General features: G+C 38.0%; 1 protein-coding gene across 5 annotated transcripts in view; it reads right to left on the bottom strand.

The window, feature by feature from the left end:
• The window catches only part of nbeab (neurobeachin b), a 481,645-nt gene that overhangs the window by 335,096 nt on the left and 127,326 nt on the right, over nt 1-19,223 (bottom strand). For all 5 annotated transcript variants that reach the window (XM_037546398.1, XM_037546400.1, XM_037546401.1 and 2 more), the window contains exons 7-8: nt 17,700-17,819; nt 15,611-15,757 (exon numbers count right to left, since the gene is read on the bottom strand). In XM_037546398.1, the coding sequence (XP_037402295.1) occupies nt 15,611-15,757; nt 17,700-17,819 (267 nt within the window). The remainder of the gene's footprint in view (nt 1-15,610; nt 15,758-17,699; nt 17,820-19,223) is intronic.

Below are 19,223 nucleotides of genomic sequence, written 5' to 3'. Positions count from 1 at the left end.
TGTGTGTGTGTGTGTGTGTGTGTGTGTGTGTGTGTGTAGATAGCAGCTGCTCGTCCATGAAAACCCATTTCATAGTTTGGCACTCTATAAATAGTGATGCAAACAAGGAGAGGTGATTTTTTTCAAGCTACACACTTCAGCTCTCCATGGCTCCACTTCGTGAGTTTGCATGGTCTATCTCTTTGTGGCTGAGCTGCTGCTGCTCCTAGATGCCTCCAATTCACAATAATAACACCTACAGTTGACTGGAGCAGATCTAACAAGGCAGAAATTTCACAAACTGACTATGACAGTACCACATTTAAAGTCACTGAGCTCTTCTGTATGACTCGTTCTATTGCCAGTGTTTTTCTATGGAGATGTGTTTGATTTTATAATCCTGTTAGCAATGGGAGTGGCTAAAACACCTGAACTCAATTAGGAGTCCACATACTTTTAGCCACATAGCAGATTTCCACCTGTGAGATGCCAAAGAGGCATAAACTGGATGCTCAAAATACATGGCAGAATATAAACATAAGAATTCGCCCAAAAGGAGCAGGACCACAGAAGACAGGAGCTATTTTGACAGGACAAGACAGCAGAAGAGACCCCAGCACAGAATAAGACAGCATAGGAATGCTGTAAATGTCTTCCCTCTCATGCACTATACTCCACTAGCAGTTAGAAACAAGGCTTGGCAGTTGCTAAGCAGGTGCGGCATTCTAGCAGGTTTAATGAAAATCCTCCAAAGACGCCTGAGACTCGGCCAGTGATACAATCCATCAGTTTAAAAACATGTCCGCTTATTTCCCACTTCTCTGCTCCGAAGCACCCTTGTTGATGTACTGCAATGTCAGTTGATGGTGCAGCAGAAAAAAGCTGAAATAGTCCAAACGTTTCTGATGTATGATGAAGGATTTTTTCCTGAATAGCAGTACACATCTTCCTCTAGCCTGGTTCAGGCTCCTGCTATCTACAGTAAATACCACACTGTACAGACGTCAGAGACCCTTTTATTTATTTAATATCCACTCAAGTTGAGTAAGTTGTGAATGTTAAGTTATTCAATTATCAGTGTCAGGAAAAAAGCAGAAGACATATTGAGTTGGGTGTGTCCACACATTGCCTTTATTACAGCTTCTATACTCTCTGTGGGGATACAGAGCTATTTTGACAGCTACATATAATTTCAAACTCATAGTGTTCAGTTGTCTTCTCATAGTGGAAGGATGAGCAAAAACACCTGTGAATTTTTTTTCATATCCAAATCAAACGTGGAGCATGATTTTCTCAAAGATTTCCAACAAATGAAAGCTTTAAATATTATTTATCTGACATGGCAATTTTGGTGGTCTATCAGGTTAAAGGAGTGCCACATCCTTCAGCCCAGTTTTGGAAACTCATGTTTTGTTTCACTTATTTTCCTCTGGCCTCCTTCCTTATGCAGTTGGATTATCTTATATAAAGTCCTCTCAGAAATATCTCCTTTAGGGATGGGAGACGCACATGAGAAAAATTCAAAAGCAGCTAATTTGGGTAGCTGCTTGTGTAAATGCTTAAGTGTCTCTTAAAAGGGGAACATAATGTCAGTGAGTCCTTTGAAACATCTTTTGTTAGGAGGACACAGCTTTTACTGATTGGTTTTAAGATAGGAAGGAGCTATAGTGGTCTATTTGCTGCTAGATTTGTTATTATGCTTGGAGGCTCTTGTCTAATTTTTTGTCTAATTTCCTGACACTAAAAATATTCATAACTGGTACTTAACAGCTGTTTTGACTGGAAATGTACTAAAGCATGGACTCTGAAAGGGTGGGCCACTGTTAAGCACTGTAAAGGTGGTGGTCACATTAAAGGAATGGCCAAAATTAAACACAATGTCCCCATTATTCCAAATTTAGTTGATCAGCCAAGAAACATTGCCTGAACTTCGCTTCTTTAATTTTGCCCTGAAGCTACATGCTTAATGTAGCTAATAGGCAATGCAAGTAAATTTAGCAAATAGTTAGAATCATGCAAACTGGAGTGGAGCACAGTGTGCGACTTTACACTTTTCAGCAGTTTTAGTAGATTAATTGGGTGTTATCAGCGCAATACATACTGTTTCAGTTTACACTGGAATACACTACTTGTGCTAAACGTGGCTGATGCATTATGAACTTATACAATTTGAGACACAGTTTGTCTCTTGTATCTCATACATTGTCAGAAACCACAAACAAGCCTATTTGGACTATCTGAACTACTATTTGAACAATTAGATACCGTCTGAGGCAAGTATGTGAAGATTAAGGCATGCAGACTACACAAAGCCAATTTATGGTGTATAACAGAGGTATTTAATTAAAACTCAGTAACGTCCAGCTAGAGAAAATTTCCTTAAGCAAAGGTCCGGAACATCATGATGTCTAACTTGCATATATTGTAAACTGAAGTGTTTGAAATTAAATAATTCTCCACAGTTTACCAGTTATATGTCCAGGTCGGCATAGCACAGCACCTGGGTCAGGACTCGGACCACGGTCCACCTATTAGTGACATCTGGTGTATAAATACCAATCAATTTAGCTCCAGTGCAAAACTAAAGAAGCAAATCTCATACATCAAACGTGTTTTGGCTGCTTGACTGTTTGTTTCACTTGCGAATTTGGGAAATTTAGATTTTTTACCTAACCACCATTTCAAGGTAATAACATCACTCCGTTAGGAAAACACACTCTGTGGTAGAGTACTGACTTGTGTAAGATCCCTTTGAACTATGACGTTGTAAGTCTGGGGCCTAAGGAAGGATGTCTGGCCCAAGGCTAGCAGTGTAGAAGGCTAAGACCAAAGGCAATGCCTTAGAACATTCTCCCAGGCACACAGGCTCTTCCACAGATCACAGTGTCTAACTTCAGGCAGTGGAGGCAACAAGACATCAGTGAAGGCTGTGCTAACTGACTCCATGTTAATATTTCACATCTTCAGCATCTTTATATGCAACTAAAAGACTTGCTGTAATAAGCAAGCAAGGCTGAAAATGATAAATCATTAATGGTAAACTTCTCATTATCTTAACAACAGTTTTTCCAAGTGAATATAATTAGTAATAGTTTAAAATTCTTAGAATCAGTGAACAATTCAAAGAGGCAATGGCCTACAGACAAATATACAGTCATGGCCAAAAGTTTTGAGAATGGCATAAATTTTGGTTTTCACAAAGTTTGCTGCCTCAGTTTTTTTTAGAACCTTTTGTTAGATGTTTATATGGTATAATGAAGTACAATTATAAGCATTCCATACATGTCTTAACTTTTTACTGACAAATACATCCAGTTTAAGCAAAGACTTAATATTTACAGTGTTGACCCTTCTTCTATGCATATGCAATTCGCCTGGGCATGCTGGATATCTCATAGCTGAATAAGGAATCAACTCCAAGCACTGAATAGGCAAGAATGGGTCACCATCATTCAAGATTTTGCCCCGAAGCTGATATCCAGCATGCCCAGGCGAACTGCAGAAGTCTTAAAGAAGAAGGGTCAACACTGTAAATAAGTCTTTGCTTAAACTTGATGTATTTGACAGTAAAAAGTTAACACATGTATGGAATGCTTATAATTGTACTTCATTATACCATATAAACATCTGACAAAAGGTTCTAAAAAAACTGAGGCAGCAAACTTTGTGAAAACCAAAATTTGTGCCATTCTCAAAACTTTTGGCCATGACTATAGCACCCAAAGCCTATTTGTTCTGTAACATCTCTTAATTCTTGCTCAGTATAAAAGTAAAGACAGAACAGTAACTATGACAGTATTAAAATATACTAAACTGTTAGAAGGTATTGCTTATGTTGTGCTATACTCTTCTAACATTATTACAGTACTATCCACATGTCTGAAATCACTCCTCATTTATTTAGTTCCCAGTCAATATGTACTCAAAACTTAATTGAGTACAAGTTCTTCAGGAGTTCTAAGACTGAACTTTGAAGGAGTGGAAAAATATCTTTACAGATTTCTTTTAAAAACTGAAAGTGAGCCACAAAAAAGTGTAATAAATGCCAAATGATGGAAAAAATATATATATTTCATTGTTGATGCTTTGTAGTTTTGAAATAAACCTAAAAATGAATGACTTGTATTTAATGGCTATTTTGACTGGAAACATATCAATATAAATAACATATCTAACAACAAATTACATTTTTGCACTACTAACATTTTCATGTTTGTTTCAAAAACATGGCAATAAATTCAAATCATAAACGTGCAGCTGTCTAAGTTTTGGCCCTATCACCAGAAGATGGTAAGTTTGATGCCTGGCGATGCTATAGCCATCCATGGCTGGGATGGCTATAGCATAGCTAGCCTCACTATTCTTGGGTGGGTAGAATGGCCTTCCCTCTCTCCCCTTTACTCAATATGATGCTAGTAAATGCGGCGGTGTGTTAACTGGCATAACAGAACTGGCAGTTAATGCTCTCCTTCAAGCATGTTGAACTGTCTAATGATATTGTGTTAGCTGTCTACAATGCTGTATTCAACAGTTCACAAAAATGGGATAGCTGGCTTCATACATTACAAATTACATTATAAATTTGAATCGAAATAGAACCAGCAGTACCACATTTAACACATTGCTGTGTCTCACATGCTGCTCTACAGTAAATCAAACAGTCCAGTTAAACAGACCCAACTGTTAGAAATGCACAATGACACTGGAGTCATACCAGCATCAGCTGGTACAACTGACAGTTGCTTAAAGAAATATTGGTGTGCTAACAGAATGCTAATTGAGCTAGATGTCAACCCATTTTCTACGTGTAATAAATGGCATTAGCAGATATGTACATGAAAATATTTGATATCAGCATCAGGCTCACAGTTCGCATATAAGTGTATCCCTATGAATTATACGCTTTTCATAATAAAACATGCAGTTGCTAAGAATTCTTTAAGAACTGCTGAAATCCACAATGTTGTCAGAAAAGCATATTGTGATGTAACATGATGCAATTTATCATGAAACCTCAAACATCATCATACTTCCTATTGATAATTATGCCATAATTTTCACAGTAAAACACTAATAAACACACATTTTATTATGAAATCAACTCATCAGATGTTTTCTTTAATAAGGTGATGCTGCACTGTACCTCACAGCATTATGGGATATAACAGCAATTAAGAGTTAAAGGGGTGTAAACATTTTGCTAAAATGAAGTGTTTTTATTCCGACAATTAATTAATTAATTTTTTTCCGGTTTGTTCAAAATAACAGAGCCTGTCTGTGTATTGTGTATGTGCAGTTGAAAAATGTATAAATGAGATGTTCTGTGTATTTAGAGTGAAAAACATAGTGAATAAACATGTTCATTAATCTATCTATATAAGCTTGGCATAACAAATTTCTCAAATGTAATTTTACAGTAAATTACTGGCTATTAAGTTGCATTACTATTATAGTATACATAATACACAAGATTATTTTAATTACAGCTTATTACTGTAAGTGCAGAGCAGAATACATCACAGTAATCTTGTGGTCCAGATGACTGTGGAGTCACATTATAAAGTTGCTATTTATCTGTTATTTATGGTTAATGTAATTCATTAACTATGAAAGTAAAAAAACTAATAGCCTACTACTATTACAGTAATTTACTGTAATTTTACAGAGGAATTTTTATAGTGGAAGGTGGAAACTGGATGCAACTAAACTGGAAGGGAAAAAAAATCTCATCATCATCATCTAACCACAAATCTTGTAGCAATTAAAAGATTAGAAGCTGCACTTGCAACAGAACATCTCTGCTTGTTCTGATGAGCTGCAGGTAAATAATAACCTAAAGTTACACTATGCTTTTTGTTGAGTTCTAAGTGTTAAGAATACATTTTTCTCCACAAATCAGTTTTTTACATATCTTTGATTTCAGCTATCTTTGGAAAGAAAGACTGGTTTGCTCACAAACGCCAATCCTAGCTTGGGAATACATGTACATAAACATACAACTGCATCTCTGTTTCTCTCTACACAAAAACACTCAACATTTCCAGCTACTGTTCCATCAGTGGTTTTAGAAAAGTGGGTTACCATAGTATTCATCTTACTTAAGCCAAAGCACTTCCCACCTAAATGCATTTTGAGATGTTTATTGTCTCTTTGAGACAGAAATAATGTTCCAAAATGCTTCTTTGTTAAATACACTGTTACTTGCTTTGCAATGTTTCACCTATTGAGATATAAAACTGCTATCAGATGTACAGACAGCCTAGAGGACCCACGGGGCCTGCAGAGAACAGCTACTTTCATCCTTACAACAAACAATTAACCTGTATCGCATCAGGAAACTCCCTCCAGATAACTTCACAACTATGTGACATGCTGGATGTATGCCAGATGAATCAAACCAAAAGGAAAGCAAACAAATCAATCTGTGACAAAAAATCAAATATGCTTGATAAAAAAGAGAAATGACTCACTGGAAATTTATGAGTAATTCTGTGCTTTTTCTCCAGATAGGTGACACACGAATACATGAAAGGCAATAACTCTGACAGAATGCTAGCATAATGTCCCCTTACCCCCTCCCAGCAATAACTGATGATGTAATAGGAGCTTTTTCGATGCTGTCTCACCCTGGGGCACAATTCCAAACTGCCACAGAGCATTCGTCTTCCATGTCAGCAGGGAAGAAGTAATAACAAGAGAGAACTCTGTACTGTGAAGGAAATGTGCTAGAATCTAAAAAATATTTTAGGCACTTGGCGAATGTAGTGATGGTGACTGAAATCACTGGCACAAATTCCATCATGCAAGGCTACAAGCACACTAATCTGTGGTTATTTATTACTCTGTTTAATTAAGGAAGAAGAAGACATGATGCAAGATGTGTCAGTCTTTTGAAAGCAGTATGCTATCTAATGATAGAAATATACACAGAGATATGAGTTTATTAGACATGCCTACCATGGGTCATTTTATAAGAAATGTAATTTACTACAGTTAAATGGGGAAAAAAACCTTTTAGAAAATTAATTTTTTTTGCAAATGGCAACATTTGTCTACTTTAAAAAATAAATAGTAATTGTAGCATTGTTTGGATATTGTATTGTGATATAATACATTACCTTTAAACCACTCCATGACCACTGGCTAAGCAGCTGACTGAGGATCTGAAAATGAAGCTAACTGATGCCTACAAAGTAGAGGAAGGCCAAGAAAAGATTTCCAAGCACTTCCAGCTCTCTGAAGTGTCACAGAGAAATGGCAATTAAGGGGAACTATGAAAGTTAAGAAGACCAAGAAAATTCTCAGACAGAACTGCCCGCATCCTGGCCAGAAAGGCAATGCAAAACCCCCATATAACAGCAAATGACCCGAAGAAAGGCCTTGCTGACATTTAGGGTCAGCTGGTAAAACTTCAGGTGTATCAGTGTCTATTATGACTTGCATGCTAACCAGAAAGGCAAAGCAAAGGAGTGCCACTGCACCGCTCTCTTCAGTTTTATCACTGTTTAGCATGAGAAAGTTTTCGTGCACCCAAAGCTTTCAATGGGAAGCACAATCAGTTAGTGTACTGGGAAGGGAATCTGAGAGGGGAATGTACCGAGATGTAATGTCTACAAATAATCTGAAAAGAAGATGGCTACAAATAAGATGAAAGCAATATATTGGCACTGTTAAGCAGGGTGAATGTATCATTTTGGGGTTATGTGGTAGCCAGTAGCCCAGGAAACACAGATAGCACAGAGAGATGGAAGAACGGATTCCGCTAAATATCAGCACAGAAATGTAAGACATTCAGCCTGAAGCTGAAAAGAAGGCTGGATTCTATGATAGGACAATGATTCGAACTATACCTCAAAATTTGCCTACAAAATTTGAACTACTTTAAGAAATGCCAGCTGGAGCTTTTGGAATGGCCCTCACAGTTGCCTGACTTGAACATCATTGAAACTCTGGGCTTAGATGTAAAACATGCTGTGCATGAAAACCGTGCAAGAATATTACAGAATTACAAGCATTCTACACAGAAGAGTGTGTGAAAATTCCTAAAACAAAAACATATAAATATCCCTAAAGGGCTACAAAAAAGCTGTGCAAGCTGTGCCAACAGGCAATCTGACAAAAGGAATGTTATTAAGTACTGAAAGTTCATGAAATATAAAATAAGTATGCATTAACATTTGCAGAAAGTGTTCAAATAGTTTAAAAAATTAATGTGGCCATGGATGCAACTGTTTGTGCAGGTAGACAGTTACTGAAGTCGATCTGTTGCTTCACAATTTATGAGCCCTCCTCTACCTTCTCCCAGCTGAAATAAACCACCATAGGATCACTGCTGCCCAGCTATTATTTGGGGAGTGGACCACTCTTAGCACAGCAGCGATGCTGATATGTTGGTGGCACAGATGCTGGAACAAGTGAACGAGGCACAGCAGAGGTGTCTACATTTTATTTATTTATTTTTGTTTGTTTTTCATTCATTACTACTGCTGTGTCTTTGCCACTGAACTCAAGTGTATTCTTCTGTTCCAAGTTTGTATATGTGACATTATTCACTGCACTTTTTAAACCATGTGTCTCCCAAGCTTAGCAAAAGCAGTCCTATTTACAGTGTATGTAATTAGCTACAGAACAAATGAAAAAGTTTTCAGATGCATTGTGACCTGACAAGGTAGTTTTTTCACTGCAGTTTGCACTTGGCCTATCACAGTATGTTCAAATTTAAAGCACATTTTCCATAAGACAATTAACAGCAATCTAAAGTTGCTTTTCCACTGCACAAAGTCCTAGATTGTTTTGCAGCAGAAAACTAGAACTGATTCTTCCCACCATTACAAAGTCTCCAATTTTATTGTTTTTGACATCTACTCAAAATTGGTACCAACATATGTCAACATACTCATCTAAAGTGTTCTCCTCTGTTTTTGGTCACACTTGCAGCTGAAGCCAACAACAATCCTCCAGGTGAGGATAAGTCACCAAGCATTATTACATGACCAATAACAGCACCTGAATGTCAGTTATTTGTGTAATGTGTCAATTGCTACTTTTCAGAATTACTACTTTGTAAAGAGTTTGTTAAGGTGACTGGCTACAAAGCACAGTAAGGTCACATAAGCTGGTTAGAAACACTTTCATAAGGCTATATGACACCTACACAAGCTTGCTGCGACTACTGACATAACTCCACACAACTGTTTATAAGTGCTTATTCCAATAGGAACCACCTGTCATAAGGGCTACTTTAGCTGACTTTAAACTAAATTGGCAAAAGTACCCTTTATATCACATGACACCTACTGGAATGACCATTTCTAAACATTTATGTAGAGTTATGTCAGTTGTTATGACAAGCTTATGTAGGTGGTGTGTAGCCTCATGAACAGTACCATACGGCAAATTGTTACTGAAAGACGTCATAATTGCTTCCACAGAAATGTTTTTGCTCTTTTTCTTGACTCATCAGGGAATAATATAAGCTTTGCTTGATTCTACATATTAACCCGTGGAACTGTAGATGTTTGTGTAAGTTTTTGAGAGCAGAACAGTGCAGTTGTGTCATTCCAGCCAATAAGTTAAGCTAAATAACAAGCAAGATGGCTAATTAGCCAAATTAGATGCTTTAGAGTGGAATAAAATGACCTTAAAGACAATTAAATCCATAATTGTGCTTATTATAAGTGTTCCCAATGTCTCTCAATAAGGGCAATGAACTAGAACTGTAGGTCTGAAGGTTCCTGTTTGAATCAGTTGTTTTTGAATGTGCAGTGGAAAACGGTCAAGCAGTACAGACAGTACACAGTATACACAGCCAAACCAAAATATGCTGACCACTGATATATGCTACTGTAACTAGCATTCCTCAGTCACTACACTACTTTATTTCTCATCCAACACAGTTTGGTGTCTTGATCCCCTCTAACAAGCATCCTTCTAACAAGCATCACTTCACTCATTGCTCATTACCCTGTCTCTTACATCACCCGCTGATGTCACTTCTGCTGGTCATAGACACTGCCAGCAGTGAGCTGCGGTCAGCTTGGTTTTCTTGGAATGGGAATTAATCGTAGTAATGAAACAGGGGCTGATCCTGGACCTGCTGTTAATGTCAGTCATGGCTGGCTGTCATTACTAATGAGTTATAGCAGGAATCACTCCTACCTCAGATCAATCACACAAATTGCGGTAGCCATTACTGACTAACACCCCCCACCCCCTCAACACAGCTCACCAACTTGTGTGCAGCCAGGGCAAAACACATCCTCAGATAGCCTTAGTGTCAAAGCAATGTCCCTCAAATCATAGATGTACCACAACAGAGGACCTAGCCTGTCCATGCTTCACCCACAGACACTTTTTGTAGTATTTTGAGGTTGGACAAGCTTAACAAGACAAAAATCAAGTCCAAGTGAATTAATTTATTCACCAGTTTCTAGTTCACTAGCTTCTGTTTCGTGGTGGCTTGAAGAGAACAGAAGAAAATCAGGGGCCAGATTCACAAAAAAATCTGACATTTCAACAAAAAAAAAACTTTTCAATTAAGTAAGAAAAATACCTGCCAATGTTTAGCATAAAACAACCATTTGCTACTCCAATATTTAGCTTCAGTCTCAGCATTCCAATTATTAAAGTGTCTTCCTTGATATGAAGAGTACGTTTGGTCTAAATAATGATTGTTTTCTATTTCAAACTATTGCAAATAGCACATATTGACAGTCCTTTGGCGCCAAAGGTGGTTTAAACACCTGAACATTTTGAGTGCGGACATCACAACAAAGGGAAAAAGGATTTTTCTCCAAGCTAGTTTTGCAGTTTTTTGCAGTTTCTCCAGTTTTGCAGATTTAGCAAAGAAAAAAAAGGAAGATCTAAGTTCTATGACAAACAAAACATGCTAATTTACTTAATTCTTTTACTCATCAGTATCTCATAAAAGTGAGTACACCCCTCACATTTCTGCAAATATTTTATTATATCTTTTCATGGGACAACACTATAGAAATGAAACTTGGATATAAATTAAAGTAGTTAGTGTACAGCTTGTATAGCAGTATAGATTTACTGTCCTCTGAAAATAACTCAACACACAGCCATTAATTTCTAAATAGCTGGCAACACAAATGAGTACACCTCACAGTGAACATGTCCAAATTGTGCCCAATTGTGTCGTTGTCCCTCCCTGGTGTCATGTGACTCACTAGAATTACAAGGTTCCAGATGTGAATGGGGAGCAGGGCTGTTAAATTTGGTGTTTTGGGTACAATTCGCTCATACTGGCCACTGGATATTCAACATGGCAAAAGAACTCTCTGAGGATGTGAGAATAGAATTGTTGCTCTTCATAAAGATGACCTAGACTATAAGAATATTGTTAACACCCTGAAAGTGAACTATAGCACGGTGGCCAAGGACATACAGTGGTTTTCCAGGACAGGTTCCACTCGGAACAGGCTGTTGATTCCACATGTTCAGCATCAAATCCAGAGGTTGGCTTCAAAAATAGATGCATGAGTGCTGCCAGCATTGCTGCAGAGGCTGAAGAAGTGGGAGGTCAGCCTGTCAGTGCTCAGACTATACGCCGCACAATGCATCAACTCAGTCTGCATAGCCGTTGTCCAAGAAGGAAGCCTCTTCTGAAGCTGACACACAAAAAAGCCCAGAAACAGTTTGCTGAAGACAAGCAGTCCAAAAATATGGATTACTGGAACCATGTCCTGTTTGGCTCAGATGGTGTCCAGCATGTGTGGTGGCGCCCTTAGTGAGGACTACCAAGACAAGTGTCCCCTGCCTACAGTCAAGCATGGTGGAGGTAGCATCACAGTCTGGAGCTGCATGAGCACTGCCAGCACTGGGGAGCTGCAGTTCACTATGGGAAACATGAATTCCAACATGTACTGTAACATTCTGAAGCAGCGCATGATCCCCTCCCTTTGGAAACTGCGCTGCATGGAAGTTTTCCAACATGATTCCAGTAGCAACCTGTGCAGTTCTGGTGAATTCCATGCCCAAGAGGCTTAAGGCAGTGCTAGATAATAATGGTGGTCGCACAAAACATTGACAATTTGAGCGCAATTTGGACATGTTTACATTTACATTTACAGCATTTAGCAGACGCTCTTATCCAGATCGACTTACAAGAAGTGCTTTGTCAATCTAGAGAAAGTATGTTTGCTAGTTACCAATAGCTTAGAGCAAAAGACAGTCCTGAGCTCAGATACTGCTAGAAACAAAATGTCACTGCAGACACCGAGAGAAAAAGAAACAGAGTTGAACGCAGAACTCTGTGCCATTCAATGCAATACAATAACAAACAATACAATACAATAAACTACAATACACAGTGAAGTACAATAAAAATAAGTGCAGCTTATATATCATGTGCAGCTTATATATACATGTTCACTGTGAGGTGTTGCCAACTATTTAGACATCAATGGATGTGTGCTGCATTATTTTCAGATGACAGTAAATCTATACTGCTATACAAGCTGCACACTGACTACTTTAAGTTATATCCAAGTTTCATTTCCATAGTGTTGTCCCATGAAAAGATATAATAAAATATTTGCAGAAATGTGAGGGGTGGATTCACTTTTGTGAAATACTGTACATTCAGAGACTTAGGCTTTGTCTCATTTAACTCATTAATATATGCCCCATAATAAAATAGATCAGCATGTGGAATTGGAGCTTTCCATGTGCTAACATGTTTTCTATCACTGTATAAAAGAATCTCCATGCACCCTTTAGTGTTGCACACACTGCAATGGTTTCTGAGTGAGTGTATTCAGATGTTCAAAATGCAATTTGCATTGTAATAGAAATGCTTAGTATTGATTTGTTTCATCAGATTAAAAGAATTTACAAACCATGTGCAAAATTTTGCGAGAAGTAAAAGATCTTTTTGCACTTGAAAACATTCTGCCTGTTTGTTAAATTCCAAATAAAGTGTCATGTCCTGTGTGTGTAGTGTGTGTTTTTGGGTTGTTTATTTGTGTTGAGACTGGTGACTAATGCTGAATTTACATTAGGCTGTTAGACAGTTGACACTAAACTGGATATTCCATTGTTTTCAATGAAGCAGCGCTGCAGGATACTGCAGTGGTCATTCCTTCAGGAGTTCAATTTTTCCAACACTTGCCATCAATCTCAGCAGAGGAATGAACCAGATGTTTATTTTTTGGGGAGCCAAGTCTACCAAACAGCTCACCACTGAAGGCCAGGTGCACCCAGTATTTTGCAATTACAAATACAGAGCATCCTCCTGCTTTTTTGTGCAGTTAATAAACAGCCCCACTGCTAATGCTTTCCCCTATTAATCATCCACTTTTGCCAGTAATACTGTCACCGTGGCAATGTTTTTATGGTTACTGCAATGAGTCACAGAACATGTTTTTTTTTCAAGGCTTATTTCAACATTTTTGTTTAGTCTTAAGAATAAAATGTGACTTTGTCAAATTGTTTACTTGGTAAACTTGGTTTTAAATAGTAGTTTGTAACAAAAACTTTAATAAAATTTTAATTAAAATATATACATTTCTGGTTTTGTTAAATCATATTTCTTACATATAAAGATAAATACAACAACAGCATTAAAAAATAACTATCAAAGGAGATATTAACATGCAGAAATGGTTGTTTTCAAGTCCTTCCACAAGCTAGGTGTCCTCAAATATTTAGTTAGACTTGTATAGAAATATGGACATCAAACACTACGCATAAAAGATAACTTCAAGTGTTTGGCCATTCCCGATTAGATCCAAGAAAGTAGTTCAACTGCACAAGCTCAAAGCACCTCTATTCATTATAGAAATAGTCTCAGTAGTCTGGGCAGTAACACTGACTGACAGGCTGAGAGCCAGCGCTGTAGAGATGCACGGGGCTTCATGTGAGGCAGGGAGAAATACCACTCACAAGTTCATCTAGGCCGGGTAATTGCCTTCCCCTGCAGCCGACTCTTCATTATTTCCAGCAACCTGCCTGCCATGATGGTGTGTGTTGCTGAGGTAATCGAAGGTCCAGAACCGCAATTAATAAGGGAAATGGGCAGTCGGCACTGATTAGAGAGAAACCACTGGGAAAAGTCTCCTGAGGCTTTGACGCTTGAGAGGACAGAAAAGCCATGGATGAGGAGACGCTCAGAATTTCCTCTGCAGGGGAGGTTTTTACAGTAGGTTAAGCTCAGTGTTCAGAAAACACAACCCATGCATTTTATTAGTATGGATTACGATTGATTCACTGGCAACCAGGCAAAGTTGAGATGCTTCGCACAGCAATCTCAGAAACCAAGATGTGGACAAAAACACAGACCATGGCAGGTGGTTACCTTGAAAAGCACAGATCACATGGCACAAAAACTGGGAACAAAACAACGCTGCAGGTCCCAATTACAAATACCACACCGGTAGTTGTGTAATAGGGTCACGCTATTAAAAATCTCAACAGGCCAGCACTGTTTTACCCTCTGGACACAATTAAAAAGGGGAACACCACAAAAGCACCTTGAATATGAGTGACAGAAACATGAAACAAAACAAAAGCAAATGGCCTACAGGCGAGGGAGGCTGGTTTAATGTACATTTTGAAAGAAAAAAAGGAAAAAAAAAACAAGCGGTGCTCTTTTGTTTGAGAAACTCATGTCAAAATCCACACAGAGCTTTAAAAAAAGAACACCATCTCAAAGAATTTCAGTATCTGACAATAAACCTCGGCTAGTTCACTTTTAGCACAAACCATACCAAACACCCTGAGAGTCACTTGGGAAAAAGCCAGACAATCAGCCTATGTTTATCTCATGCAATGATGATGCAAGGAAAGATTTGAGTGATGAATTCCTCTTCCTCTGTCCTTCTGCTTCCTCGTGTGCTTTTAAAGTGATATAAAATCTTTGCAATATGTTTGAGTCTGTCAGCATGGAATAACAATCAATCACTGATTAAAGCTAACACACAGGAGCCAGGAATAGTCCTGATGCAGAACATTAACCCTTAAAAGTCTCTGTTATGGCTAGCAATAAAAAAAGCATGATGTAATCAGATGCTAAACATGTCTCAGTCATTAAAACAAGTAGAGATAGTTGAATTGCCAAGTCTGAAGTTTCTTGTAAGATTGTAACTGCTTCTAAACTATCAACTGAGACTGTATTTGGACATCATCAAATAAAAAAAGTATTTTCACTGTCAAAGTACTATATTACTATATGTGAACTATATGTGTACTATATAACACTACATCTATGAATGTAATTGTCAATATTCTTCAAGGTGATATTTTGTCAATATCCTCACTGTGATATTTATATCCTCAAGGAGAACATGCAAACTCCACAAAGAAGGTACCCTGGTCACCCAGCTGTGGAATTGAACCCAGGCACTTCTTGCTGTGAGGTGACAGCACTACCCACTGTAAAAAATATCAGTCTACAAATTTCTCTACAATTAGGCATTTCACATCAAACCACACTGAGTGACTTTGTCTCCATCTCTGTGATTGAATTATACAATAAGTGAGAATATTATACAATAAGAATTTCCCTTTAATTATGCTTCTATTTAACTGATTAGCACAGCAAAATCATAGTAATAATAGATGTCTAAAAGCTTACTGTTTGATGCCCTTCAGCAGCGCTGATACAGACCTTATAGCTAGGCCCCAGCTGATGGATGGCGAAGATCTGTGCAGGGTTCAAAGCTTCACTGAACACATAGATGGCACCAAGCTGTCCGCAGAACACTCGGTTAGCGTCCGCTGTCTCAGACGAGCCGAGGAAACATTTGTCATAGCTCTGTGATAAGGAGACAGAGGAAAAGACAGAGAACAGGAGCAGGAGAAACAGATGGAGTTTTAATGGCACCTACACTGAAGCACAGGTACGTTGGTGGGTGTTATTTAAAGTTAAAAGCACTGAGATTTGGCAGAAGGCTGTACAGTAGACAGGAAACAAATGCAGCAAGCAAACATGGCAATCAGGAAGAGCTAGATTACAGACAGAATTAGGAAGTGAAGATGAGAGAGAGGAGTTCAGAAGTTTGTTGTCTAATGAGCAACTTTGAAAAACGATGCAAATGTTTGCAGAATCCGAAACTGACGTCATCAAGTTTTGAGCTAATTCAATTCAACCAATTAATAATGACTTACTGGATATATAAAGATTAACATTTTTTAAAAAAATTATTTATAATTGTATCTTTTCATTCTGAGAATGAGATTTGTTTGGAACACACTGCCTGTCAAATGTTTGGGGACACTTTTTAATTTGAATTTTCTCACGGTTACTGTTCAATTAAATATGTTTTCATTAAAACAAAACAGTTAAACCAACTAATTCTTCAAGTACAGCAGGCATATGAACCGATCACTCAGATAAATAGTGAGATTCATGTCAGATGGACATTTAGACCTGAGATTTCCATTTGTCTCGAAAGCTCCTCCAATGAGCAATTTTGATCTGAATTTGTGACTGGAAGAGGTACCACTCATTTACTATTCACTAAATTCAGTTTTCCTGATATAGGCCCCTCAACATATTTTGTTATTTGCTCTTATGCTCTTATGATAGATAGATAGATAGATAGATAGATAGGTGCTTTATTGGTTCTGACAGGTTTGGCAGCACTGAGGAGGTGGTCTTCTCAGTTTTAAGTGTGAAACATGCTATAAATGTCTTTTCAAGTGAAGACTCTGCCGTCATGCTGGTTCTACTTCATAATTTCCCTAAATTCATTTAATTAATTAGTCCAAGCAATGACCTTTCAATCTGCACATCATCTCATGAGATAGTAAGTTCTAAATATGTGGCTTAAAACTGTGCAACCTCTGAAAAAAAGCACCACTTGTAAGATTCTGTCATTATGTCAAAAGAAACAGACATATCTGGAAACAAGCTTTTAAATTATATATGACAAATAAATAACCACAGTTTATTACAGTTAGTAGCAGGTGGATGTAAAATGACCACAAACGCTAAAACAAACACACATCTGTTGAGTTTAGCTATGTGTTAATAAAACACTGAATAAACGATTAATGCTGCTAAATGTTTTAACCTTCCTAGTTTGACCCTTCGAAGGCCAGTTACTGAATTGGTGAAAATAATTAACTACATGAAATATTGTTATTAATCCTGATTAATTATTTGAACAGTGCTAGTGTAGATGTTTTAGGATTGCAGTTTTATAAAAACACAAGTTATAGATGCAATTTACCTGAAACTATGAAAGAAAAAAAATAAAAGAGTGATGGAACCAAATGATAAATTCTGCCAGTAGTTTCTTGTCTAAATTTCTGGTTCCATCCTGGGTAAAACTAATCCAGCTCAAACAGGGCCAAATGCAAACTCAATCAGCTAGATGAAAAGTCAAGCGTCCCCAAACTTTTGACAGGCAATGTATGTCACAAAAAAATTGAATCATGCATTCAGAACCCCCCTCACACATACCCCCACCATCCCCAACCGCCACCATGATGACAAACAAATCTTCAAATGAAATAAGTGTTTTGAAGCGCCAGTGGGCGCGAGGCAAGGACTGGTGCTGAAAAGGGAAAACAGAAATGAATGTGCTTTTGACAAAGTGTGGAGATAAAGCTCTGTATGTGCTGGAGTCTAATTTCACAGTGCGCTGACGATCAAACAGCAGTGGCAGGCAGCCCTGCAGCATCAAACATCAAAACAGCAGAGGGATGTGGGGGGGGGGGGGGGGGGGGGGGGGCGCATTGGTGTCTCTTACGTCGTTGGTGTTGACATGCCAGGCCATGTCGCCATACGACACCAGCTGACCGTTGACGTAGCAGCGAATCTCACTGTTTCTCCAGCGGTTGTAGATGTGCACGATGCTGATCATGTACCACTGCAGACAGAAAAGGAGAGGAACAATGGGAAGTAATGCTGGACAAGCTACTTAAACATGTAGCAACCAGATTTTTTACATTAAATTAGCTCAGCTAAATGAAAGCCATGTTTGTTGAGTTGAATCTAAAGTCATCAAATTCGGGACTCAAGTCAGACTCTTGTTCAGATATGAATCTTCACCTCTGCTATTACTTACAAAAAAGTAACAACAGTAGCTTATTGCACTAAAGGCTGATGACACTGAAGATGGTGTCTTTGACACTAAATGAAATTATAATGACCTCCTGGTCTAGCAAGGTGTTCTACAGTTGTAGAGTGAACATTTTTTTATTATTAAAGTTCAGCATATATTAAGCTTTTCACATTTTTTAAAGTGTCCACATCCTGAGCCTTTAAGACTGGTATATGTAAATGATCCCTGGTCTGATTGGATGTCCTGTATTGTGGCTCATTGAGAAAGCAGTCCAAATTAAAACATTAATTAATAACTTCAGTGTAAATGGGTGTAACTAAACTGCTGCAGACTAAATAGGTGGACATTTGTAAATGTAATGGATGGCATGGCATCACAAAACAAGGCATTCAAACCGGACTGCAGCTTAGCTTGGATATATTGACTGGTATAAACTGGGCAGTGAACAGAATGATTAGGAACTTTAACAATATTTACACGCTACAACAAACAATTTAATTTATAAAAGTGAGGAAAATTCAGTTTTCCTGATATAGGCCCCTTAACATATTTTGTCATTTGCTCTTATGCTACAAGTAAACTCGGAATTTAGAAGTTTGAGTTTGAAATTACACCATTTTCAACTTGAACGCCACTGATGCTATAAAGTGGTGAACAAGCATGAACGCCCATGAAAGCATTTTTAGCAACAAGCTAGCCAGCTAACACGGGTGATAAGTGACAGCTTTAATATTCTGGGTGTGTTCAACTTAGATAAATATAGATATTGAGAGACAAACAGATATAAACAGACAAACAGACAGACAGACAGACAGACAGACAGACAGACAGACAGACAGACAGATAGATAGACAGATAGATAGATAGATAGATAGATAGATAGATAGATAGATAGATAGACAGACAGAGAGATAGACAGATGCTTTATTGGTTCTGACAGGTTTGGCAGCACTGAGGAAGGTGGTCTTCTCAGTTTTAAGTGTGAAACATGCTATAAATGTCTTTTCAAGTGAAGACTCTGCCGTCATGCTGGTTCTAGTTCATTTTCCTTCCTCTAGTGGAAACACAAATTTCACCCAGAAAACTCCTTTAAAGGGCGGCCGTGAGCAGGCACAGAGTCTAAAGCACTAAAATTTGAATTGAGACATGAATAATAGATCAGACACTGGGCTGATGGAGAGAGGAGAGCTAAGTTTAAAAGCAAGGACA

The sequence above is a fragment of the Pygocentrus nattereri genome, chromosome 17 (assembly GCF_015220715.1).
Source record: "Pygocentrus nattereri isolate fPygNat1 chromosome 17, fPygNat1.pri, whole genome shotgun sequence".
Classification (NCBI taxonomy): Eukaryota; Metazoa; Chordata; class Actinopteri; order Characiformes; family Serrasalmidae; genus Pygocentrus; species Pygocentrus nattereri.
Note: the sequence above shows the minus strand (reverse complement) of the source record. Positions and strands in the feature narration are given on the sequence as shown.